The 25,488-nt window shown below is 46.2% G+C and overlaps 1 protein-coding gene across 1 annotated transcript; it reads left to right on the top strand.

Annotated features, from left to right (window-relative positions):
• Positions 1-11,388: 11,388 nt before the first annotated feature.
• Positions 11,389-17,582, top strand: Defb119 (defensin beta 119). Its single transcript, XM_005086089.3, has 2 exons — positions 11,389-11,522; positions 17,309-17,582. Exons 1-2 carry the CDS (start codon positions 11,465-11,467, stop codon positions 17,500-17,502), a joined length of 252 nt encoding a protein of 83 aa, XP_005086146.1. The 5' UTR covers positions 11,389-11,464; the 3' UTR covers positions 17,503-17,582.
• Positions 17,583-25,488: the final 7,906 nt, after the last annotated feature.

The following is a 25,488-nucleotide window of genomic DNA, read 5'->3' as shown; positions in this document are numbered from 1 at the left end:
TTTATCAAAAATCAAGTGTTCATAGGTGTGTGGGTTAAAATCAGGGTTTTCAATTCGGTTCCATTGGTCTACCTGTCTATTTTTGTGCCAATACCAAGCTGTTTTCAGGACTGTAACTCTATAATAGAGCTTGAAATCAGGTATGGTGATGCCTCCTGAAGTTCCTTTATTGTATAGGGTTGTTTTGGCTATCCTGGGTCTTTTGTTTTTCCATATAAAGTTGATTATTGTTCTTTTAAGGTCTGTGAAGAATTGTGCCAGAATTTTCATAGGGATTGCATTGAATCTGTAGACTGCTTTTGGCAAGATTGCCATTTTTATTATGTTGATCCTACCAATCCAAGAGCATGGAAGATCTTTCCATTTTCTGGTGTCCTCTTTGATTTCTTTCTTTAGAGACTCAAAGTTCTTGATATACAGGTCTTTCACTTCTTTTGGTTAACATTATCCCCAGATATTTGATGCTGTTTATGGCTATTGTAAAGGGTGATGTTTCTCTGATTTCTTTCTCAGCCACTTTATCATCTATATATAATAGGGCCACTGATTTTTTTGAGTTAACCTTGTATCCTACCACTTTGCTGAAGGTCTTTATCAGCTCTAGGAGTTCCCTTGCGGAGTTTTTTGGGTCATTTATGTAAACTACCATGTCATCTGCAAATAGTGAAAGCGTGACTTCTTCTTTTCCTATTTTTATCCCCTTGATCTCCTTTTGTTGTCTTATTGCTGTAGCTAGAACTTCAAGTACAATATTGAAGAGATATGGAGAGAGTGGACAGCCTTGTCTTGTTCCTGATTTTAGAGGAATTGTGTTGAGTTTCTCTCCATTTAGTTTGATGTTAGCTGTTGGTTTACTGTATATTGCTTTTATTATGTTCAGGTATGTTCCTGTTATCCCTGATCTCTCTAGGACCTTTATCATGAAGGGATGCTGGATTTTGTCAAAGGCTTTTTCAGCATCTAGTGAGACCATCATGTGGTTTTTCTTTCAAAGTTTATATGATGGATTACACCCACTTTGGAAATCAGTATGGAGATTCCTCAGGAAAATGGGAATCAATTTACCACAAGACCCAGTAATTCCACTCTTAGGCATATATCCAAAAGATGCAAATTCATACAACAAGGACATCTGCTCCACTATGTTCATAGCAGCATTATTTGTAATAGCCAGAACCTGGAAGTAACCTAGATGCCCCTCAACTGAAGAGTAGATAGAGAAAATGTGGTACATTTACACAATGGAGTACTATTCAGCAGAAAAACAATGGAATCTTGAAATTCACAGGTAAATGGATGGCACTAGAAGAAACCATCCTGAGTGAGGTAACCCAGTCACAAAAAGACAAACATGGTATGTACTCACTCATATATGGATTTTAGACATGGATCAGGATAGTGCCAGTCTGCACTTCCACTGACAGAGAGAACCTAAGAGAGATATGCATGGTATCCCAGAGAAGAGGAATGAGGCAAGATCTTCTGAACAGATTGGGAACACGTGAGGGGTGCGGGGGGGAGTGGGAGCTGGGAAGAAGAGAGGGGGAGAAGAGGAAGAGAGAGTAGGTCATGGGGGAACAGGAAGGTTGAGTGGGGGGTAGAATAGGGGGAAAACAGGATGAGAAATACCATAAAAGAGGGAGTCATAGGTTAGAAGACAGATCTGGCACCAGTGAGACCTCTAGTGATCTAAAGGGATGACACCAACTGGCAAGTTAAGCAACAGTGGAGAGACCACCTTAAATGCCCATTCCTGATAATAAACTTGATGTCTACACTATATGCCATCCTAGAACCTTCATCCAGTGACTGATGGAAGCAGAGGCAAATACCCACAGTTAAACACTGAACTGAACCCATGGAACCCAGTGACAGAGAGAGAGGAGCGATGAGCAAATTGGCAAAGAATGGGCTGGCAAAACCAGCAGAGACAGCTGATCTGAACAAGGGGGAGCTCTTGGACCCCAGACAGACAGCTGGGAGGCCAGCATGGGACTGATCCAGATCCCCTGAGTGTGAGAGTCAGTGAGGAGGCCTGGGCAACCTATGGGGCCCTGGGCAGTAGAACAGTGTTTATCCCTGGCATACAAATAGACTTCGTGTGTCCATAGCACAAAGAGGGATGCTCTCTCAGCCTGAACTCTTGGGGGAGTGCCTGGACCCTGCCCTGAGCGAAATGACAGACTCTGGATATCCCCTATGTGGAAGGAAGTGGGGGTAGGGTGGGAGGCTGGGGGGTATGGTGAGGGGGTGCGGGAGGAGGAGAGGGAAAGGGAACTGGGATTCACATGTGAAGCAAGCTATTTAAAATTAAAGTAATAATAATAAAAAGAAGCAACTTAAGGGGGAGAGGGTTCAGGAGACAGTCAGTTATGGAGAGAAAGACATGGGTAGCTGGAGCATGAGGCAGCTATAGTCCACAAACACAGACACTGTGTGGTGAGTGCTGACATTTACTGTTTCTCCCAGGATCAGCTGCCTCATTTTCAGTCTGGGGCCCCAAACCACGGAGTGATGACACTCACGTACTCACGTGCAGGATGGGCTTTTCTTTCTCAGTAAGACTCCCTGGAAACTCCCTTACAGACACACCCATTATTCCTTCTTAATGCCCTAGGTTTTCTTAATCCAGTGAAGTTGACAGTCAAAATTAACGACCACAAATATACGTTTTATCAACCTGACATCCAAACACACAGCTTTTAAACCATTACATTCCATGTCTGGCCATGAAAGTCTCCTGGTGATGTCATACAGCAAAACGTGTTTAGTTTATCTGCAAGAGTAACTAAAATCTGAACCCAAGGGTGCTTGCCAAGTCTAATGGCCTGAGTTTGATCCCCAGGACCCATTGATAGGAGGCGAGAAGCAACTTCTCATATCCATGGGGAATTTAGCACAGGTGCGCACATAAACGAACAACAAAGAAATACATGCAGACCAAATAAAAGAAGACTAACTTTTGAGCAGACTTTTCCGTCCTGCCCTGCTCTGTATCCACTTGCTGTTTGCTGGGGTAGCTGTTCCACGTTGTCTCGCTGTAAAATCCTGACCCAACAGTTTTGCTGTTTGTTGCTGATGCTGTAGAAGGAGAGGTTGCCACTGGCAGTTACCTGGTCTGACCTTGGTGATAACATTGCTCACTAGCAACAAACAGTGTCATGATCACATCCAACCACAAGAGGACCAAAGTGCAATCCTGAGCTTAGGAACCCGGAATTATCACAACTACCCCCCCTGAGAATGGCTGAAATCCCAGCTCTGTATGCCTGTACTTGGGAGAGAACTCTGGAGGCGATTGGTCTCTAGTTGATATTTACTTAGCAATCATGTCTTGAGTGTTTTTCAAAGGTTATGGAACCTGTTTTAAAATGCTTGTTTTACTGGTGGTAGTGCATACCCAGCACTTGGGAGGTAGAGGCAGGAGGATCAGGAGTTTGAGGCCAACCCGGCTATTGAGACACTGTCTTAAAACAATCAGACAGATTAAACATTTTGTCTCAGGACAGAAACTTGCGAGTTTTACCTTCCCCTCCCCAGCATCTTTGTCCTTGGCCCATGGGCAACCAGATATGAGTTGGTTGTTTACTCCTCTATTTTTCCCATTACTTTTACAATGGCCTGGGCAGTTTTATGGATAAGTTAGAAAAGTCTGCACCTGGAGCAGGAAAAGCATTATCTGCCCTAGGAGGGCAGTGGCTGGTTCTGGGGGAAGAACAAATGAAATACTGAGGGGGTGGAAAAGCCTCCGGAAAGGCAGAGCTGAAGTGGTGATTAGAAGCCCGGGGAGAGAGGCCAGGAGGCCAGGAGTACAAGGAAGTGATAAACCCCGGAATGTGCTCAGATAAGATGTCAGCATCCTTCTCTCCCACCTTCCACAGGGCCTCAACAGTTACTCTGTGTCCATTCCAGGCACAGAAGAGGGGGATGGCCTTGAATTCAATCGTGGGTAAGCAATCTGGCTGAGCCTTAGACTTTCAAAGCTTTGAAATGTCCAAACTTAATTTGAAGATGGGCAGTTAGGAGTCTGTGTCTCTGACACTGGGTCTTAGCTATGCTGGTGAGGAAGGTAAGCCAAGGCACACCAGGGGAGGAGAGGGACCAAGAGCACATATGCTGAAAAGTCAGGAAGGTGAGCTCTGATTGTTAATGGCACTGGTGGTTAGCCTTCATGGCGCTGGCCAACCTGGAACTTGCATGTTCTTGAACTCACAAAGACCCAACTGCCCCAGTCTCCTGAATACTGGGATTATAGGTGTGGGGCCACCAGGTCGGAGTCTTTAGCACCTTCTATAGTGGGAGACGATTGCCCTTTCTGCAAAGATACAAAGGACAGAGTGACTCCCCGATGGGAAGGACATCAGAAGCTGAGCTTGAAGAGGAGCCCACGGCCATTGAGTGATCAGAGCCTCCATCTGGAGTATTTCCCTTTGCTGGGGCCAGGCCTAGCACGAGGGGAAATGCCTTGGGTTGGACACACCGACAGGCACTGGCTCTTGGGGTACCGTTACTCTTGGAACACTTTCAGGCTAATGCTTTCTAAAGTGTCATCCCCCGGCCACATGTCTCATTGCACCCTAGTCCTAGCCAAGGGCGACTCCCCGCTTTTTGGCCATGCCAACCCAGGACCTTGGCATACCAGGCACTAGGAACTACCATGAGCTGCAACGAGATGACAGCTTCTGTCACCTTTTTATTTGCTCTCTGTGCCTTTCCCGTCATGTGTTCCCTCCCATTGGTCTCCCCTACCTCTGTATCTGCCCTCTGCCTCTGCGATGCCCCCATCAAAATAAAATGTAAGAAGAAAACAAGGAAAAGAGGAAAACCTCATCGTGGAAGCTGCAGTGTGACACAGCGAGTCACACAGTGAACCCTTTATCCATGTATCTTCCCTTGCAAGTGTTCACTGCAAAGAGTCATTGGTCTGGCTTGAGGCTTCTGGTTTCTGCTACACTATTGGTGCTGGGACCTCACTGGGACTTCTTTGGGTTTCCTGTTGTTGCCCTGTGTTGTGGAGATCCTGCAGCTTTGGGTCTGCAGGTCAGGCCCCTTCACATGCTCCGTCAGATCACAGATGGAGTGGATGTTGGGGTGGGCCAACTCATATCCCTTGTTCTGGTCTTGGGCATCTGCAGGGTTGGTCTGCCCACCAGCTCTCCCCTGTCCGCACCACCAGGGTGAGCTCTCCAGCATTGCCCTAGCTAGTTCACCCCTTGCCAAAGTGAGCAAGGGGCGGGGCCAGTTCTCCTGCTTTCACACTCAGGATCCGCTCCCCGCAAGGCCAGGTTGTCCAGGTGAGGTGCAGGGACCACTCTCCTGAGTGCTGCAGCCGGTGAGGGGCAAGGACAGCTCTCCCACTCTTAAGACTTCAAGGCCAGCTCTGCCACCCCCGAGGCTGTGAGGGATGGAGACGGTATGGCAGATGAGGGGTGGGACCAGATATCCCATGCTCACATTCTCGGAGCTGGTTCACTAGTGCCCCTATCAATAGGTCAGCTCTACTGTGCTGCCCAGGTGAGACTCTGCAGCTGGTAAGGGTAGGGGCAAGGGGGCAGGGGTCTTTCACCCACCCTCTTCACCAGGTGGCAGAGGACGGGGCATGACCAGCTATCCCACTCTTACACCTTCAGGGCCGGCTCATCTCTGCCTCCGCCAGCAGGACCAGCTCTACTGTGTTGCCCAGGCAAGGAGCAGAGCCCACTTTCCTGAGGGCTGCAACTGGTGAGGGGTTGGATCAAGTCCCCACCTGCTGCAGGTAGTGAGGGGTAAGGAGAGGAGGGCATCTTTCCCTCTCTCATGCCACCACATGGCCTACGAGAGGGGCACAGCCTGCTCTCAAGACTGTATTAGTAAGACCATAAACGTGTGCTTACTGTGCTTAGAAATAGTGTGGGAAAGTGACATACTAAGAATTTAGCATAGGGGCTGAAGATGGCTTAGCAGTGTTAAGGGCACTTGTGGCTCTTGCAGACTTCTGGGTTCCAGTGCCAGCACTCCTAGGGCAGCTCCACAACCTTCTGTTAACTCCAATTCTAAGGGATCAGACGCCCTCTTCTGGTGCCAGGCAAGCACACACTGCACTTACACACATACAGGCAAAACACTTACACACATAAAACAAACATAAATAGATCTTCACAAGACTTCAATGTAGTCTTTACCTGTAATTTTTATTTTGTTTGAGGGGCATCATGAAAATGTAAAACTTTTCTGCTTTGTCTGAAAGAGAAGTCAGACCTTACATTCTGAGTGTCCTTCCTTTTTTAGTTGGGAAACTGTGTGTTCTGGGAGCAGTTAAGAAGATTGCTCCTTGATGGCCCAGTGTCTTCGGTAGGGAGACCTAGGCTCAAGGAAGTCATTTCAGGTGGAAGTCCTCTCAGGCATGTCCACCAGGACCCTCAAAGGGGAATTGCCTGCTTCAGGCTGACATGAGGGGCTGTGGGTGTTCCCTGCTTCAGGCTGGCCCGTGGGCTGTGGGTGCATCTGTGGGAAATGCTCATGGTTGATGTGGGAAGACCCACCCCAAATGTGGATGCCATGGTCAGGTAACAACCCAGACTGGAAAAAAACACAGGGAGAAGGAAGATTGTTTGCTGGTTTTCTTTGTTGGCCTCCCCTTGCTCCACCACATTAATGTATCCATTGCTGCTGCTGATTCCTTTGCTTAACATTGGAGCCAGCTTCTTCAGGCCTCCAACATGGATGAGGACAAGTGACGCTCCAGGAACCCACTAGTGGTCCCTCAGCCTCATGGACCAAACTACTGGCTTCTTATCCTCTCAGATGCAGGACAACTGCTGTTGGATTCTTTCCACCATATTTTTAAAAATTAATTAATTTATTTTATGAGCATTGGCATTTTTCCTGCAGGCATGTCTGTGTGAGGGTGTCAGATCCCCTGGAACTGGAGTTACAGACAGTTGTGAGCAGCCATGTGGATGCTGGGAATTGAACCAGGGTCCTATGGAAAAGCAGCCAGTGCTCTTAACCAATGAGTCATCTCTCCAGCTCTATTTCCACCATATTTTGTAATTCGATATAATAAATCCACATCTTAAAGACAAAACTTGTATATTTGTCTTTCTCTTTGGTTTCTAGAGGACCCCAATTAAGATATGGCAGCTGGGCCTTACTGGGATGAAAGAGGAAGTAGGTTTGATGTGTGGATGTCAGTGCTATGGCAAGAGGGCTGTCTGTGCTTTGGTGAGACTTCATGGGCAGCAGCAATTCTGCAGTCTCTTGGAACCACTTAGTGAGCAGCCAGAGGGACAACAATTCTGCACTCTCTTAGAAGCACTTAGTGAGCAGCCAGAGGGCCTTAGCCATATCCTGATCCCAAGAAGCAAAGAGGAAAAGACCAAAGTTGCTGCATCCCAACAGGCTTGGTTCTGGAAACTGACTAGTGGCAGCAAGGGAGTGGAGGAAAGACAGGCAGACATGTACAGAAAAGTGGGGCGGGTGGGGCTTATGCACTTGGATGGGGTGCCATCGACTACCTTGTCAACCAGGAATCTCAGCACATTTACTGCATTTGCCCAGGGGGACGAGTTAGCTAGGTTGATGGGAGGTCTCTGTAGGTGAGCAGAGTGTATGTAAACTTCTGGGAGAAGGAAGCTGCAGTTGCTAGACTTTGCACGCATTGGTCAATTTTGTGAACACGTGTTTGGACCACAGAAAGGCTTTGCCTTTCCAAGTTTCTGCAGGTCTGAGGTCTTGGTCCTTAATGTGGCCATGCCTATGTCAGTGAATGTGTAGTCCCTCAGGATTTCATTCTGTCTTAACACATTCACTCAAGGCATTCTTGACTGCCCACACAAGATCATGGCGAAGGTCTGGGACCCTCATTCCCAGACACAGGAGGTCCTGGAAGGATCAAATTGAGACCAGAGTGACATGAACCCAATAATAATGGTCAATGAACGTTATACTAGGTTAAAGTAAAGAAAATCAATATAGTATTTCCTAAGATCTGAGGGTGATGGGTTACTCTTTGTGTTTCTCTTACTATTTTGAAGAAAGTATATAAAAAAAGGAGTAGAAGTGTAGTTGGTTGGTAGAATATGTGTGTAGCATGTGCCAGACCCTGGTTTCAATCCTTAATGCCACGCATACACACACACACACACACACACACTCTCTCTCTGTCTCTCTGTCTCTCTTTCTCTCTCTCTCTCTCTCTCTCTCTCTCTCTCTCTCACACACACACACACACTTGTAGATGAAATATTTCACTCTGCATCTTTGTCTCTCATGGAGACGTGCTGATGAGGAGGGTTGGCTTGGATCCTGGCCTCTCCATGATACCCTCGCCATGCTTTCTGAAACCTTGACCATCGGTGCTGCCCCCCTGGGCCACAGGCACCACAGGACCTCAGTCTGATGGAGTGTGACAGCACAGAGGGGAAGGGTCTTTGTCAAAGGCTTTGATTGTTGGGGGATTCTCATTTCTTTGACATTGTTGTTGACTTGACAGCTTTAGTGAGGGGAGTCCATGAAATCATGTTGAAGTCCTGTGCAGGCCCGCTTGTGGGACCTTGATAACCAGTGTCCTCTCGTCTCCTCCACGTGAGAATCATAGTTGCCCAGATTGGGAGGATGAAGGGTGGGATGGCCTTCAGAGTTGGCCAGGCCAGGCTATTCTTGTGTGGGAGACTTTAAAGTTAGACACTACAGTTTGTTCTCATCTTATCTCTCACAGGCTCCATGCAGAACCTGCTATCAAGTTGGCTCTCTGGCCAAAGCTCACATCCTCCCTTATTGTCCCAGCTCCTGTCTCCAGCCACTCCTAGCTTTGCCCCACATCTTCAGCCCAGTGGGAGAATTCCCAAGCCACTGTCATGTTCCAGTGCCACAGGGCATGGGGGGGGGGAGCTGAGGTAGTAGACAATGTATTTAAAGATTTGAGAACAGAGCTGTGTTTGCAAATGCCACTGACTGTGTCTTCACACAAATCGCTTGGCAGCATAAACACACACACCCATATCCAATACATGTGCAACATACAGGATAGACCTAAATATGTACAATTTGAGCACACACACATAAGCATAAGTTTGTACACACACACACACACACACACACACACACACACACACAATGTAATTTAAAAGTGAAAAGAACACAGCAAACCAGGAGGCAGACATTGCAAGCTCCAAATCTAGTAAACTGCTTGGCCCTTGGAAGGGCTCTGACTGCCTCCACATGCAATTGCTCTCACAGCATCACCCAATGCAAGCTATTGATTTCCTGTAACCATTTACTCAGTGGAGTAATGCTACTATTTACTAAGGCTGCTAGTGTTTATTAAATATTATTCTGCTTATAAAGCCAGGTCCTAAATATCTCTAGTTCTCCTCAGTGCTGGTGCTTTTAATGAGCCATACTCTGACTTTTACCAAGCCATCATAGCCCAGAACAAAGGAACATATTCTTAGTGTATTCTGGAGCTGGCTTTGGTGGGAATGGGTTCTGGCAGCAATGTGCGCCACTTCTGAAGGTTTCCTTTAAAGAAACAGCATCACATTCGCCCCACTCCCACCCCAACTCCATGATGGTAGGCAGTGGAGCTGCTCCTGGATCAGCAGGTGAGATTGTGCGAGGAGACGCAGAAGGACCCAAGCTCCCCGCTGGCTGTGAAACGCTGCACTTAACCACACACAGAAACGGGGAAAATTAATGTCTGTGTTCTGGAATCATTGTTTGGGAGCAACACTTATTAAAACAGCTGAATTAATATCTTAATATGTCAGATGAAATCCTGTGGTAGGGCTATAAACCGTAATAGTTTGCTTTCTGTTTCTATTATAGGCTGGAAAATAAATTCATTGAAACCACCATTTGGGAGGCAGAAACTCCTTGAAACCACCATTTTGGAGGCAGAAACTCCTTGAAACCACCATTTGGGAGGCAGAAACTCCTTGAAGCCACCATTTGGGAGGCAGAAACTCCTTGAAACCACCATTTGGGAGGCAGAAACTCCTTGAAGCCACCATTTGGGAGGCAGAAACTCCTTGAAGCCACCATTTGGGAGGCAGAAACTCCTTGATTAGGCAGTCATTTCTGTCCCAGCAGGGCCTCGTGGTGGGTGGCACCCCAGTGGTTACGATCACATGGCAAAGCAGGGATCTAGAGATGACCGAGGTCAAGCTCATTCTTGCTACTACAACCGACTTTCTTGGGATCTAAGCAGAAACCCTCACATCTAGCTGTGAAATCCTGTGGCCTAATTACCTTGCACTAAGCCCTGCTTTGGTGTGTGTGTGTGTGTGTGTGTGTGTGTGTGTGTGTGTGTGTGTGTGTGTGTGTGTGTAGGTCAATTTCAGGTGTCTTTCCCAATTGCTCCATCTTACTTTCTGAGTGTCTTACTGAACCTGGAGTGCACTGACTTGCCTGGACTGGCTGGCCAGAGAGACCTAGACTCACCATGTCATGGCTTCCCCAGCTCTTGGATTACAGATGTGTGCTACTGAGCCTGACTTTTTAATGAGTGCTGGAGTTCTGAACTCAAGCCTTCATGTTTACACAACAAATACGTCACCCACTGAGCCATCTGCCCATCTCTAGGAGGTCCTACCTGTTAAAGGCTCTGCCATCTCCCCATACTGAGAAATCTGTAGCCCACAGTCCTCTGAAGGGCACAGTTCCTGGCATCTCAGTGAGAGAAGCAAAGATGAAACATGTACAATAAATATGAAAACCCCACATGAAATGACGAAGGTCAGAAGAGACCCTGCTGTGGTTCAGAGTAACCGCAGCTGGAAGGCCCAGCACCTGTGAGAGACACCTGAGATGATGGGCAGTGACAGCCACCATTAGAGGAAGCTTGGAGGCCTGAAGAGGGAGACGCAGGCCTTGATCTGAAACATACCAGAAGGTTCAAGATTTCACGAGACACACATCTTCTACGTGTGAAAAAAAATTGAAGAACAATAAGATGAACTAACTCTCTCTCTCTCTCTCTCTCTCTTTTTTTTTTTTTTTTTTGGTTTTACGAGACAGGGTTTCTCTGTATTGTTTTGGAGGCTGTTGGTCCAGCCCGGCCTCGAACTCACAGAGATCCGCCTGCCTCTGCCTCCCGAGTGCTGGGATCAAAGGCGTGCGCCACCACCGCCCGACTAAGTTGAACTAACTCTTAAAACTTAAATGTCTCTTGACATGTGTTCATATCTTAGTTAATGAACTAATTATGGGTTGCTCTTAAAATTTCGAACAACTTTACTTCACTGTCGTCCTTCCTAGGAGAGAAGTTGTGTCTGGCATAGGTGCCAGCGACTTTCCCACACTCTCCTTTTAGGCTGAGACATCTGCTACACACTGCCCTTCAGTCTGGCTGACCTTGTACAAAGCCCTTCTGTCCTCAGTCACCGCCCACAGCCCTGCTGATAAAAGGAGGTTCGTCCCTGCCTCAGGGAATGCTGCTCCTGTCCCGTGGGTCAGTTGCCACCTTCATCCCGGTACCGCCACCATGAAGCTGTTTCTCCTGCTTCTTGTCACATTCGTGGCAACGGGACTGGTGATGTCAGGTATGGGTATTTTTAGGATCCTGGGGGTCCTGTCTCTGGGTTTCTTTCCTTTCCTTCACTCTCACAGGGATGACGCCCAAGTCTTTTTCCCATTTCATGCAGCTTCAAAGGGTACCCCGAGATCCTGTCATGCATGCTGCTCTCTCAAAATCTGTTTTGCTAAATGGCTGCGTGAGAGATATTTTAGGGGTCTAGTACTTTGGGGGCAAGAGTGGAGTTCTGCTGGGAACTTAGAAGATGGATACGGGATGAAGGATTGGGTTCAGGTTGGGGACTTGGTTATGGGTGATTCCTGATATGGGACCACCCGGGGGCTAGGGTGACAGAGAGAGCATCAGCATGAACTGGAGGTGAGGGCCTGGATTTCCCGGTGGCCTGGTGCAAGATGGAGAGGGCAGATTTGGCTTGCGTAGAGCTGCTGCTGGTGTTAGGCTGAACTTGGGCTGAGGATGGGGTAAGTACCTGGTATGCAGAATGCTTGGATTCAGTTTGGGGGTGACTGGACTTTGGGCTGGTGACTTGATTAGATTTGGGTTTGGCTTGGAGCGAGGCCTCAGGGAGCATTGAGCTGGGCAGGCAGGAGGTTGACTAGGTCTTGAGTTTTAACTAGATGAGTATGGAATCAAGGGGACTGGGCACTGGGCTGTGGCCAGAACTGAGCTTGCTGACTTCTGTCACCAGCTGTAAAGGAGCTGGCTCTGTTGTGATATGGCTGAGTCTCCTCTGTACATGAACACAAAGATGACATTGTCCCTTTTCTGTCATCCACAGGCTCCACTAGGTAGGACCCTCATTCATGCACACTGGTTCTTTAAGAAGGACTAGGAAGTTGGGGGGCAGATGATAGATGGGGAGAAACTTTGAAATAAATTTCCCTTGGCAGGATGTGGTGGCACACACCTTTAATCACAGCGCTGGAGGCAGAGGAAGGTGAATCTCCATGAGTTTGAGGCCAGCCTGCTCTGCATAGTTTCAGATCAGGAGCTGAGACCCTGTCTCAAAAATAAAAAAGAATTTTCCTGAAAACTTTCCCAGAGCACTTCCTCTATGCCCTTCTTCGCATGGCCTGGGACCTGGGAAAGCACTGCTCACCCAATTGTGTAATTTTGTTTCTCTCCTGCACCTTGTCCTCTGCTGCTTCTTGTCGGTCCTTTGGGCAATACAAACACCTAACAATTGTTCCTGTGCCCCAAAGATGCATGGTGAGGACGGACAGTGCCTGATGGTGTGCAAGGTTGTGTCATACGCTTCCAAGATTGCAAATGCTGTTGTGTCCCTACTGTGGCCGTCGATGGAGTCCTTGACTAGACCACTCCCACGACGTCCACAAAATCCATAAAAAGAAGAAAAGGTCCTGCTATTGGTAGAAAGGACATTGTTTCTTGTCCTTTAGTCTCTCCACCACACGAAAGCTCACAGAATTGTTTTTTGTGTCTGTCAGTCACAATGCCTGGGCGGGGGAGATGGATGGAGTTCAGACAGTAGAGCGAAGTCATCGGAACCGAACCTTGGTAATGGAGTGAGAAGAACAGTGTTGAAGATGGTGTCACCTGCAGCCCCGAACAGCTATTGAGACACACATAAACTGAGGGAGCATGGGGTGGGCAGAACCAGACTTAAAGGAACCCCACATGCCTGGAATGTTGGTTCATCTTGGGAGAGAACAGTTCAAAGGTGGACACGGGCCAAGTGGAACCTACATCTTTAGAGTTCACTGAAATACCTTTAAATGCTCAAGGGCTCATAGCCCCAGGGGCCAGAGAGTCTCCAAATATGAAAAGCACCTGGAGTTTATTCAGTCCTGGGTGGACTTGTTTATTTTCCGTTTTTAGCGTTCTCTTAGGGATTTGTTTGATGACTCATTCATCTCTCTCTGCCTCTCACCGCTAAGGGATCCCGTTTATAACCCTGTCAGAGCTCCAGCATTTCAGTTTTTTTTTTTGGAAAAGCCGAACAACAATATTAAGTAGCTCAGGCTTACAATAAGAATTAAATGGGCACAGAGCACAAGGCTGAGGGGTTCAGTAAATGCCGTCTGCGGCCATCTTGCCTTTGAAGAGTAAGCAATGTGGGTTTTTGACTCTGGAAGGGGCTGGCAAGGAACAAATCTCTACATCATTTGGATGGCTAATTTAACACGGGTGAGACTAGAAATGGGGAATTTAAGAACCCTCACAGGGAATCTGTGGGACTGGCTGCCTTCAGATGCACCTCATTTATATCGCATAGTTGTTCACCCCTGAGCTATGCTGTTGATGAACTCCAGGATGTGTGTGTGGGGGTCACTTTATGAAGCATGACACATGCCATCAAGATAGATAGGAGTTCACTATGATACAGGAAGAGAATGTTCTAGAAAAAGAGACCCCTTGTTCTGATCCTGCCATTCATTTGGCCTCCCTCTAAGCTCCTCCCCACCGGGTGAGGAGATGCGGGCCAGTGATACCCACCCTGCCTTCAGACTTGTGCTTTGATTAGTGGGGCTGGTGCTGTCTGTCAAAGACTCCTTGAGGCGACTTCCTGAAGTTACATGGGCTGTTCCCTCACAGAACCTTCTGGGATGTGCCACTAGGCAGGAGGAAGGGTGTCAGTCGCATTCTGTCTTCAGGGACCATGGCTGAGCTTGGACCACATGTTCTCACCAGTCACTCCTTAGTGTATGCAGATCTGAGGGTGTAGGGAGGAGTGCTGGGTTGAGGGTGGGCAGCTGCCATGTTTCTACAGGAACTCTGAGGAGTCCAAGAATTATGAATCCCAATTGGGCTATCCCAGAGGGTTGTTTCATTAAAGAACCCAGAATGTATTTTACTTATGTATTTCTCTCTTGCTGACTTGATTAATCACTTTTAAGTATTTAGACATATGGTGTAAGGACCTCTATTTATATTCTTTTCCAAGGTTTTGACCTGATCTTTGTAGGCTCATTGTCTTTCTCCAAACTAAGATCTGATTTGTTTTACAAACTGCCATTCTGTGTGTGTGTGTGTGTGTATGTGTGTGTGTATGTGTGTGCACATGGTGAATGCACATATATGTGCACGCGTGTGCGCTCTCTCCCAGAGGTTGACCTGCCAGGTGTCTTCCACCATTAGTCTCCAAAATTCTTGTTAAATTATTTTTAGATTTTAAATGTTACTTTATGTGTCTGTGCACCAATGCATGACAAGTCTCCTCAGAAGCCAGAAGACAACATCAGATGCCCTGGAAGAAAAGTTAGAGATGGGTGTGAGGCACATACTGGAGTTTTAACCTGGGTCCCCTACAAGAGCAGCAAGTGCTCCAAACCATTGAGCCATCTCTCCAGTCCTCCATATTATTTTTTGAGACAGAGTCTTTTATTGAGTCTGGAACTCACTTTTTACATTTTTATATTTCATGTCTAAGTGTTTTGCCTCTGTGTGTGTGTGTGTGTGTGTGTGTGTGTGTGTGTGTGTGATGCGATGCCTGGTGCCCACAGTGTTCAGAAACAGAATTGGATCCCCTAGAATTGGAGTTATGGATGTTTGTGAGCCACCACATGAGTACTGCAAACTGAACCCAGGTCGTCTACAAGAGCAGCGAGTGCTCTTGACCACTGAGCATCTCTCCAGCCCCTGGACTCATGGCTTTAACCAGAGTGTTTTAATAACCACAATCTGTGGGTTAGGGAGGTGGCTCAGTGAATTAAGTGCTTGCTGTGCAAGTTGAGGACTTGTTCAGATTCCCAGGACCCACACAAAGCTGAACATGCCAGACTGAGTCTGTCATCTCAGGGTTGGGAGGGCAGAGATAGGAGGATCCCTGGGTTCTTGCTAAGCATTCCAGCCTAAATCACCCAGGTCAGGTTCCACTGAGAGACCCTGTCTCAAAAAACAAGAAGACAGTTTCTGAGGACAACACCCAAGTTTGACATCTGGCCTCCATATGTATACACACACATGTGCACCCACACATACATAAACAGACACACACACACACAGACACACACAAAACCACACAACTGGAGACAACAAAAATGCTCCTAAATATAGGAATGGTTAAGGAGACTATGCTACATGCTTCTGTGGGGTACAGTTCAGAAGGAGCAGGAATGAACCGTCAAGGTTCTGAATGCAGAAGGACCACAGGTTTGGTTGATTATCTTTTTTTTTTTATTTGGCACATGATTACCATGGTTTTGGTGATTTTTAATTGAGAACTGGGTCTTTTGTATAGCAGGAGATTCTGAGCTATGCCCTAACATGGAGGCAGGAGGGGAAGTGGCTTCTCAGTGCCACAGTGTGGTTGGAGGTTCCAGCTCCAAAGACTGTCCTTTGACGCCACCTTAGCTGGGAGAGGTATTCTCTCTTCTCTGTGCCCTCCAATGGCACTGTGTGGCCTGGTGACCCTGGAAGTGCTGCATGATCTTTTGGGTACATGAGATATAGGTCCTTTAGTGATCTATTTTTGGCTGTTTGAGAAAACTCCAGGCTGATTTTCTCCCTTTAAAAAAAAGTTTTGTTACTTATTTTCATTTTATGTGCACATTTGTCTGTGTGAGGGTGTCAGATGCCCTGGAATTTGAGTAACAGACAATTGTGAGCTGCCCTGTGGGTGCTGGAAACTGAACCTGGGACGTCTGGAAGAGCATCCAGCGCTCTTAACCGCAGAGCCATCTCTCCAGTCCCCAGGGCTGACCTTCACAGTGGATGCACCAGATACATTCTTTTTTTTTTTTTTTTTTTTTTTTTTTTACGAGACAGGGTTTCTCTGTATTGTTTTGGAGGCTGTCGGTCCAGCCCGGCCTCGAACTCACAGAGATCCGCCTGCCTCTGCCTCCCGAGTGCTGGGATTAAAGGCATGCGCCACCACCTTCCGGCACTAGATACATTCTTACCTGTGGTGGATAAGTGGTCCCTTTCTCACATTTCGCTGATGACTGTGGATATCAAGTACTTTCAAAAGTATTGGCCGTTTGTGTTTCTTCTTTTGATAACTGTCAATTATCAAAAGTTCATTGGACTATTGATTGGCAGTTTTGCTATCTGGTGTCTGAGGTTTTAAAAAAAGATTTGTTGACTTTATTTTATGTTTGTGGGTGAGATAGAGAGAGAGAGAGAAGACAGGGTTGAGGAGATGCCACGTAGCTGCTGGGGAGACAAGACGCCAGGGCATCACCAGTAAGCCACAGCCATGTGGTGATACACAGATTAGTAGAAATGGGTTAATTTATGAGAGAGAGAGCTAGCCAGTAATAAGCCTAAGCCATTAGCCACACAATTATAAATATATATTAAGTCTCTGAGTGATTATCTTATAAGTGGCTTCAGGGACCTGGTGGACGGAAGTAAAGTGCAACTGGGCTAGATGGATTGAAAACCTTCCAACTACAATCAAGGCTCCTGATCTCAGAAAGAACTTTTGTGCAGACTGAGAGACACAGATGTAGACTCAGCCCCTGCAGCTCCACCCTCAGGGCTGCCAGCTACTGAACAAGCTTTCTCCTCCCAGCAAATGTTTGTGACCCCTTTACCAAAGCTGGTTGTGTCTAGCTGTCTGAGTTTGCTTCTGGGTCCTCTGTTCTGTTCCATCCAAATACCTGTCTGTTTTTGTGCTGATATCAGGCTGTTTTCTCACTCTAACATCCAGAGCCTTGGCCTGCGTGTAGCGGGACAAATGGAGGAAAATACATTGACTGTCTTTCTTGACTGTGGCTCTTGCTGTCACCCTTTAGGTCTTTTCTGTGCTCCTGAGGCCCCCAATCTATGTCACTGATGAGCAGAAATTAATCACCATCATTTTTTTCTTTTTTTTTTCTTTTTGGCCAGCCAAAAGTCCTGTCCTTCAATGCCTGGGTAACAGAGGTTTCTGTAGGTCTTCCTGCAAAAAGGATGAACAGCCCTACTTCTACTGCAGAACTTATCAGACGTGCTGCCTCCAGTCCTACATGAGGATCAGTCTTACCGGCATAGATGATGACTCCAACTGGTCTTATGAGAAACACTGGCCAAAAATACCGTGAATGCCAGTGAACACCATGCACACACTTCCAGGGAAGCTCTCCCTGCTGTCCAGCTCCTTAATTAAAGTCCATGCAGTTGACATTGCTTGTCTTTCCTCCACTGGAGAGTGATTGGGTTTTGTATGGTGAGATGTCTGTCCCAGTCTGGATGCAACCCCATGGGAGAAGGGTCCAGGTCCCTGAGTGACTTTCAGAAAGGAACCTGGCCAGCCACTGAAGGTGGGAGAGTGCAGAGGAGACCAGAGAGGTAGGGATTTGGGATGAGCCTTGACAACCTATGCCATGCTGGACTCACAGGTGGGATGGGATAGGTGTGTAGTCTTACAGACACAGTTGGTTAAGCCTGGAAGAGCTTCCAAGTAGACCTATTGGATTTGGAGTAAACCGTCTGGTTATTGCTTCAAATTGTGAGTCTGGGATCGGCTTGATGATTACTGCAGAAGGAATTTGAACAACACACACCCTTCTCCATGATTGTTAAGGTCTTGCAATTCCTAAAATTCTGGAGGGCTTTAAAACAACTTATTTTTAAACAACTTATTCTTACTTTGTGTATACATGATATGTATCTGTGTAAAAGTGACTTGTCATGCTCATGTAGATGGTGGAGGGCAACTCTGTATAATTGGTTCTTTCCTTCCATCTTTATGTGGGTCCCAGGGATTGAACTCAGGTCATCGGGTTTGCAAGGAAAGTCCCTTTGTCCACCAAGCCACCTAGTGGCTAGTCATATTTACTTTTTATGTCTTATTTCCACTAACACCTTGTTTCCCTTTTTTGATTCTAATTCTGCCAACAGGAGAGTAGCTATGAAAGGCCATTTCTTTCTTTACTTCTCTGACGGTGCCTGACACCATACAGCCACTTTGGTATAGCTTGCTCTGGGGAGCTGGCTAAGGTCCAACCTCTGTTACATTGCCTCTTTGGAAGTTTCCTAAGTGTGTCTCTAGGTAGTACTTCCTCCATTTCTGCCCTCCTTGGGATGCTGAGCTTGATCTCTCTTTGTGATGTTCCCTTTACCTTTGTTTTCCTCCTGAGTTTGGAGCTGGCTTTTGCTTTTTTGTGTCCCCCGGCCCCCCCCATTATCTAGGGAGCTTCATTTTCTGTTAGCTGGCCCTTGCATTCCTCTGGGATTACTTCTCTCTTCATAGAACTAAAACCTCTCTACTTTTCTAAGAAAAGGCTGACACTTCTACAGCCATGATGACAAGTAAATACCCTGGAATATTTTCAAGTTTCCTCATTGCTCAATAGGAAGTTTCTTGAGTGAATTCACCTCTGAAAGCAAGTAGTCCCTGGTGGCATTATGCTTTACAATGACATCCCAGTAGGCTCTGAGTTCCCTAGTATGTGCGTGTGCACCACGAACCCTCATCTGTAACCAAAGTAATTCCACAGAGCTACATAAGGGTGGCACTTTGCTCTTCATGCTGGCCCTGTGTCTGCTCAGTGTGGCACGCTTGTGTTTAGAGACACACCGAGTGACAGCTCTTTCCTCTGTTTTTTTTTTTTTCTCTTCCCTTCCATGCTACCCCTGTTGCCTTATATGACAGAGCTGACGACTCCAGACATATCTTAGCTAGGGGCTGGAGGGATAAAGAGCACTTGAGTTCCATCTCTCCAGCCCCTGAAGCAAGCTTTGGCATCCTAGCAGATAGTGTTATAAATGCCAAAGTTTAGGATTTTGATTTTGTTGTTGAATGTTGCTTTCATCTGAGGGGAAACTAACACAAAAAAGCTATCTCCAAATTCTCATCAGGAAGACAGCAGGACAGAAGGAAACGCCAGTGTGGAAATTAATTCTTCCTCAAGTGCTTCCGTTTGCAGACACATTGCCAGCAAATAAGAACCACAGGAAGTTTAGTCGTCTGGAGCGATCACTGGATGCTTCAAGAGCATCAAAGACTTTACCACTGGAAGCATTTGAAGGCTTTCTTTACACAGTTTTTAAAAAAATATAGAATTACACAATCATGGGGCGTGAGTGTGGCGCATGGGTGTTTCAATGATTTATACATACAACATAGTCCATCACTCTTGGGACACGAGAAAGTGACATCTGAGGAGTCATGAGCTATATAAACTCCAAAGATCGAGCTCTCCAGCCATCTCTCAGGTTTTTTTCTTCACTCTGTAGTCTCTTATATCTAATTTGTCGCCGCACTGAGTTCATTGATGAAGTATGAGTTTATATCATACTCGACTGTAGAGGTTGCCTCCATGGTCCGACTGCCAGAGGCCTTTGGCTTGTGCTTGCTTGTGTCTGGAACACAGCAGTCTAGGTGATTTTTACATCTGTACAGGAGCACTTCTCCATTTTTGCAGTTTTTCCTGCAGATCCCCGATTTGTGCAAGCATGTTTTCTTGCCACCATATGCTAAATAATCAAAGGAGAGACCAGTGATTTTAAGCTATTGTTGCTTGATGCTACAGATCCGGCATTCCACAAATAACATTGGGTGGTGACAGACTGCGGCCCCTAGGCTCGTTCCCGCAACTTGCTAGTGTCATGTTTCCCAAAGTGGCTGTTCCTGGCCATGCTAACTTTTCTCAAAGTGTGCCGAAACTCATCAGTGTAAGGAAGCCTACTACTTACAAGGCACTGGGGACAGCCATTACAAAGCCCCCCACTCCTGTGTCAGCTACCCATATCAAGGAGCTCACCTGAGGCTGGTGAGGTGACTCCATAGCCCTTGTTGCTAAGCCTGATGGGCCTGAGTTTGGTCCTCAGACCCTGCCAATGGAGGAGAGGATTGACTGGCTCCCACAGGTTTATTTCTCTGACCTCCATGAATACACCGCCACCCACACACAAGTGCTCTCCTCCCCCCAATAAAGATAAGTAAATATATACATGTAAACAATTATATAAAAATTTACCTCATGACTGCCATTGAGTTATTTGCATTAGTTTAATTTCTTCGAATACATTCTGCTGTAAAACCACATTCATGTGCACATATCAAACACTTTTGTGCCTTTAGAGATGAATAATGGAATGGATACCTGTGTATCTACACCGTGACTAACAGACGGAACATTCATTGGAAGTTAAGACTAGTGCAGGGATTCCTGGAGCCCACTGGGGCTCCAGACAGGGGCTCTAGAATTCTGACACTGATGCACTTGTGCAGAGTCCATAGAGAGTTGTTGTGGAGAGGCAGGTTCTGACCCAGCAGGTGGGGCAGAGCCGTGTGCTCTATTTCTAATCCATCAACTATACCTGTCGCAAGGTCTTTGGGAATTGAAAACAAACTTTGGAAAGTTCCATGGACTCAGCAACCCAATTCTGTTTTCTGGCCAAATGCAATAAAATTAGGATTAAAAAATCCTCATAGAAGACTTACATGCTATTTTGTGTAAAATGTGCCAGAGACTAGAAAAACAAGCCCACAAATAAAAAGAAAGTTACGTGGCTTGTTTTATGAGGTTTGGGTCATCTTTGTTCTAAAATGAGAAAGTTGTAGATCTATTTTCTTTATTGACACAGATTTAAAAATTTTAAATGAAATATTAGCCAACATAGCATCAACTATGTAGTAATAAAGCACTGTCAAGCAGAATTCAATTCCAGATGCAAATAGCGTTAATGTTAGAAAATCTACTAAGGAGTTGGTCACATAATTATCTGGATGCAGAAAGACAAGATTGATTTTCCTTAAATTTTTATTCTTTTGAGACAAGGTCTCACTATGTAGCCCTGGCTGGCCTAGAACTTGCTAAGAAGACCAGGTTGGCCTTAAACACAGAGATCCTATTTGCCTCTGTTTCCCAAATGCTGGGATGAAAGGCATGACTCACAACCAGCTGGATTTTCCTTAATTTGGTGAAGTTTGTATCCTCAAACCCCAGACCTAATATCATCTGATGAAGAACCTTTAATTTCTACTCTACTATTGCTAGTGTCCAAATGTGTCACTAATAAGAGGGAAGGGAAACAAAGTACAAGAATTAGAAATAAAGATAAAATTGTTATACATTAGAGCAGTCATGATTTACAATATTTAAAAAATAGACAATTGAAGCCGGGCGTTGGTGGCGCATGCCTTAAATCCTAGCCCTTGGGAGGCAGAGGCAGGCGGATCTCTGTGAGTTCGAGGCCAGCGTGGTCTACAGAGTGAGTGCCAGGACAGCCTCCAAAACAATACAGAGAAACCCTGTCTCGAAAAACCAAAACAAACAAACAAACAAACAAAACAGACAATTGTAATTAGTAATAGTTAAATCATACAAAACATAATTTATAATAATAAATAGTATTTCTCTGCATGAACAGTAGCAAATACTCTTCACAGCTATGAAGCATCATTTATTTTTATTTCTTATTTACTTTTTGGTGGTGGTGATGGAGGACAGGATTTCAATATGTAGCCTTGGCTGACTTGAAACTCACTGTGTAGACCAGGCTGACCTTGAACTCACAGAGATCCACTTGTCTCTGCCTCTCGAGTGTTGGGATTAAAAGTGTGTGCTACCAAGCCCTGGCTTTGAGGCATTTTCTTTTAAATTAAGACTGAACAGGACTTCTAACCATAAAGATGAGATCTCTCTCCCACGGATGACATAATTGCTTTAAGGATTAATTACTCCCCAATGCAACCCACAAGTTTAGCGTAATCTGTCCAAATTCCAAATAGAACTTTGGGAGGCTCAAGTATTTCACCTCAAATTTATAATAAAAATAATTACCACTGGTGACCAAGACTGTGGTTTTTTTCTTTAAAGTAAAAGAAAAATTGGCCCCTCTTGACCCCAACTCACTGTGAAGTCATAGTATTTGGACACATATGGTATTGTCAAAGAGTAGATAGCCCAAGCAGATGGAATTGTACACTCGGGTGCTTGCAGTAGGAAGTCCCCCGACGAAGGGAGAAGTGTGAACTATTCCACATGCTGTGGTGGGAGAGCTAGCCTAGTCTTCAAGAAAAGTAAAGTAGATTGTTCATCTCATCTGGCAGTTTAAAAGTCACAGTATGGAAAAAAAAGTTAAAATGTTAGAAAATAATGTTAGAAGATCATTTTGGGTGTTTTAACAAAAATACCGGGCTCTGTGCATGAGACACAGCATGGTTGAACTTGTAAGACCAGAATTAAGTGTTTTTCTCTCTGGTAGAGGACTTATCCTGGGCAAAGTTCGTGTCCTGAGAGGCGACAGGTTGCAGACAACACATCCAGCAGCTAGAGCCAACTAACACAAGGAACGCCCGCTTGCTTGCTACACCAGGCAAGGCATGCTAAGCAGCCTGCTAATAGAGGGAGGGGAGGTTGCCTTTGTTGAATTTCCTCATCTATTGAGACGCTGAACAAGTATTTGCTGAGTGCCTCCTGGATACCAGGCACTGTTCAAGACACAAGAGGCAGCAATTGTCACAAACAAAACACATCAAACTTCTCTGGGTAGCTCAGATTTTTCAGACCTTAAATATGATAATAGGAGAAGAAGATTAAGAATACTTTGTTTAATAATTAGCTGCAGGTACACATTGTAGAGAGTAGGCAAGCAGTTTGTGGGGGAAGGATGTATGTGATTAGCAGGGTATGTGATTGGTATTGTATTGTATGTATGTGACTGGCGGGGAGCTGGGGAGACTTTACTGAGAGGATGTGAGAGAGGGAGTGTGATTAGGGGAAGAGCATGTCAGTCAGGAGAATGGCAAATACAAAGGCCCACAGGCAGGCTGAACTTGAAGTCTCCAAAAACCAGCAAGGTAGCTATGGATTGGAAAATTGGTTAGATGAAGAGTAACGACGCTGACATCACAAGAGGAACTTGAGAGGAAGCTGTTTGCTTGTGTTAATCACTGGGGCATACATGCAGGTTCAAATAACAATGGGGCCTGTCTGTTTTTTGGAGAGACACCTTGCTCAGCCTAGACACAGGAGTAAGGGGAGGGGGGAGAAGTGCCTTGGTCCTGCCTCAGTGAGATGATGGGGCAGACTTAGTAAATGTCCTAGGGGAGCAGGTGGAAGGTGGGGTGGGTGGGGAGTCGGGGGAGCAGGAGGAGAAGAGGGAGGGGAACTGGGATTGAAATGTAAAAAATAAATTAATAAAAAAGATTAAAAAATGAAAAACCAAAAACCAAACCAACCCACCCAAAGTTGAATGAGTGAATAAATAAATATAAAAATAAATACCCCAAATAACAGCGTGAGACATGTTTTATTCCTCAGACTGGTAGAAATAGCACCAAGTGTGGTAGGGATTGTGGTGATGCGCAAACCCTTGTGCCCTGCCCCTGGGAGGCTGTGGAGGTCCTCCTGTCTCCAATGACTGATTTTTGTCCTTCTTTAAGTATGGGGAAGTCCAGAACAAAGAATACTTTATACCCCCTTCCTTGTCCCAACTTTTGCCTTTGACAGTCTGGTGTGTCATACCAAGTTCCTTCTCTTACTGTGTGCCTGAGTTTCTGGGGCTCAGGGACTGTTTCCTCAGAATCCTTCATGTCTCTCTTTCCTAGTCGCCTTTTCCCCATCAGAATGCAGAGTAGACATAACTGGTTCCACTAAACATCCCAAAGAATTGTCCCTGATTCTGTCTTCCGCTGCAACTGAGAGCCTCTCAAGGCTCCACAAGGCTCTGAAAGCCAGTGACGCCTGTTGGTAGTGTCCTGACGGGTATATGAGGGAGGAATTAGTGTAGCAAGAAAGAAAAGTCAACTTACCTTAAACACAACTGTTTCTTTTTTAGGAGCCTATCCTAGGTAAACCCTAGATAGTTAAGTATATTCATACATGTCTGTTCATTGTGGTTAAAATATGTTCTATGACTTTGTATAAACTCATAGGTTTTTTGGTTTGGAGTTTTTGTTTGTTTGGTTTTCCATCCATGTAATAGCTCTGCAGACATTTTGTTCGCCAAATTCCAGAACATGAGAAGAGAAAGGAGCTCCCGGAAAGTGATAGCAAGAATTTTGAAAGGTCAAGATGCCACAGGGCTGTGGATTTTGGGAGGCATTTTCTAGAGTTGCACAGGCCAGAAAGGGAACGAACATGGGTGAAAGTCTAACCTTGTTCCTTAGGAAGAAACATGGCGTGAAGGGGAACTCTATCTGTGTAGGCTACCCTGAGGATTGCCTGACCTACCTCCATTCTACCCTTGCCAGAGACACTTGCAGTGAGGAAAATGCTGCCCCTGTGTTAGGGAGAACAACTTCACGCTGGACCTCACAAGCCAGGGCCCGTTAGGCCTTCCCTTTGGTCGTTTCCCTGGGTTCTGTTACCTGGGATCACTTGGGGTAGAAAGGCAAGGACAGGAAGAGCCAGCAGCAGAAGTCTCATGGTTCTTGGGAAGTAGTAGGTGGCAGACCCAGGCATCCAGAACACTGGGTACAGTGTGACTCTGATCAAGAGTTTTATTGGGTTTTCAGTAGTGGGGGCAGAGGGCTGTGCATTGAGCCAGAGAGAGATGTACAAGCGTATCCAAGCAAAACATCAGAAACTGACCCTGAGAGCACATGCAAAGCCTGCAAGTCCCAGGCCTCGGGGACATGTTTGGGAGTCTGGAGAGGGAGAACTCACCCTAGGGCTCCCTCACCAGTGTCTCCAGCCCTCTCAGCGACCCACCACATGCCCACAAGCACCCTCACTCTAGTCTAAGTCTGCTCTCGAGATCTCTGCTGCATCCAGGTGTGGTGGTACACATCTTTAGTCCAGAGGCAGGCAGATCTCTGAGTTAGAGGCCAGCCTGGTCTACAGAGAACGTTCTAGGACAGCCAGGGCTACACAGAGAAACCCTGTCTTGAACTGCCTTCTTCTCCCTCCAAAAGATCTCTCCTCATCACGGTCTCTCTACAAAGCCCCAGAGGCACAAAGTGTGTGCTCAGTGGAGGTTTCTGGAAACAAAAGGCAATAAACACATGCTCATATAGAAAATGAAGTGTTCCCCTACATTCCAACAGGGAAAGTGACTTGATAGTAGAGTTGACTTGCCATAGAGGGTGGGGAACTCAGTGTACCGTGTGACTCCAACAGGAGGCCGTACAAGTA

The sequence above is a fragment of the Mesocricetus auratus genome, unplaced genomic scaffold, assembly GCF_017639785.1.
Source record: "Mesocricetus auratus isolate SY011 unplaced genomic scaffold, BCM_Maur_2.0 Super-Scaffold_100004, whole genome shotgun sequence".
NCBI lineage: Eukaryota > Metazoa > Chordata > Mammalia > Rodentia > Cricetidae > Mesocricetus > Mesocricetus auratus.
Note: the sequence above shows the minus strand (reverse complement) of the source record. Positions and strands in the feature narration are given on the sequence as shown.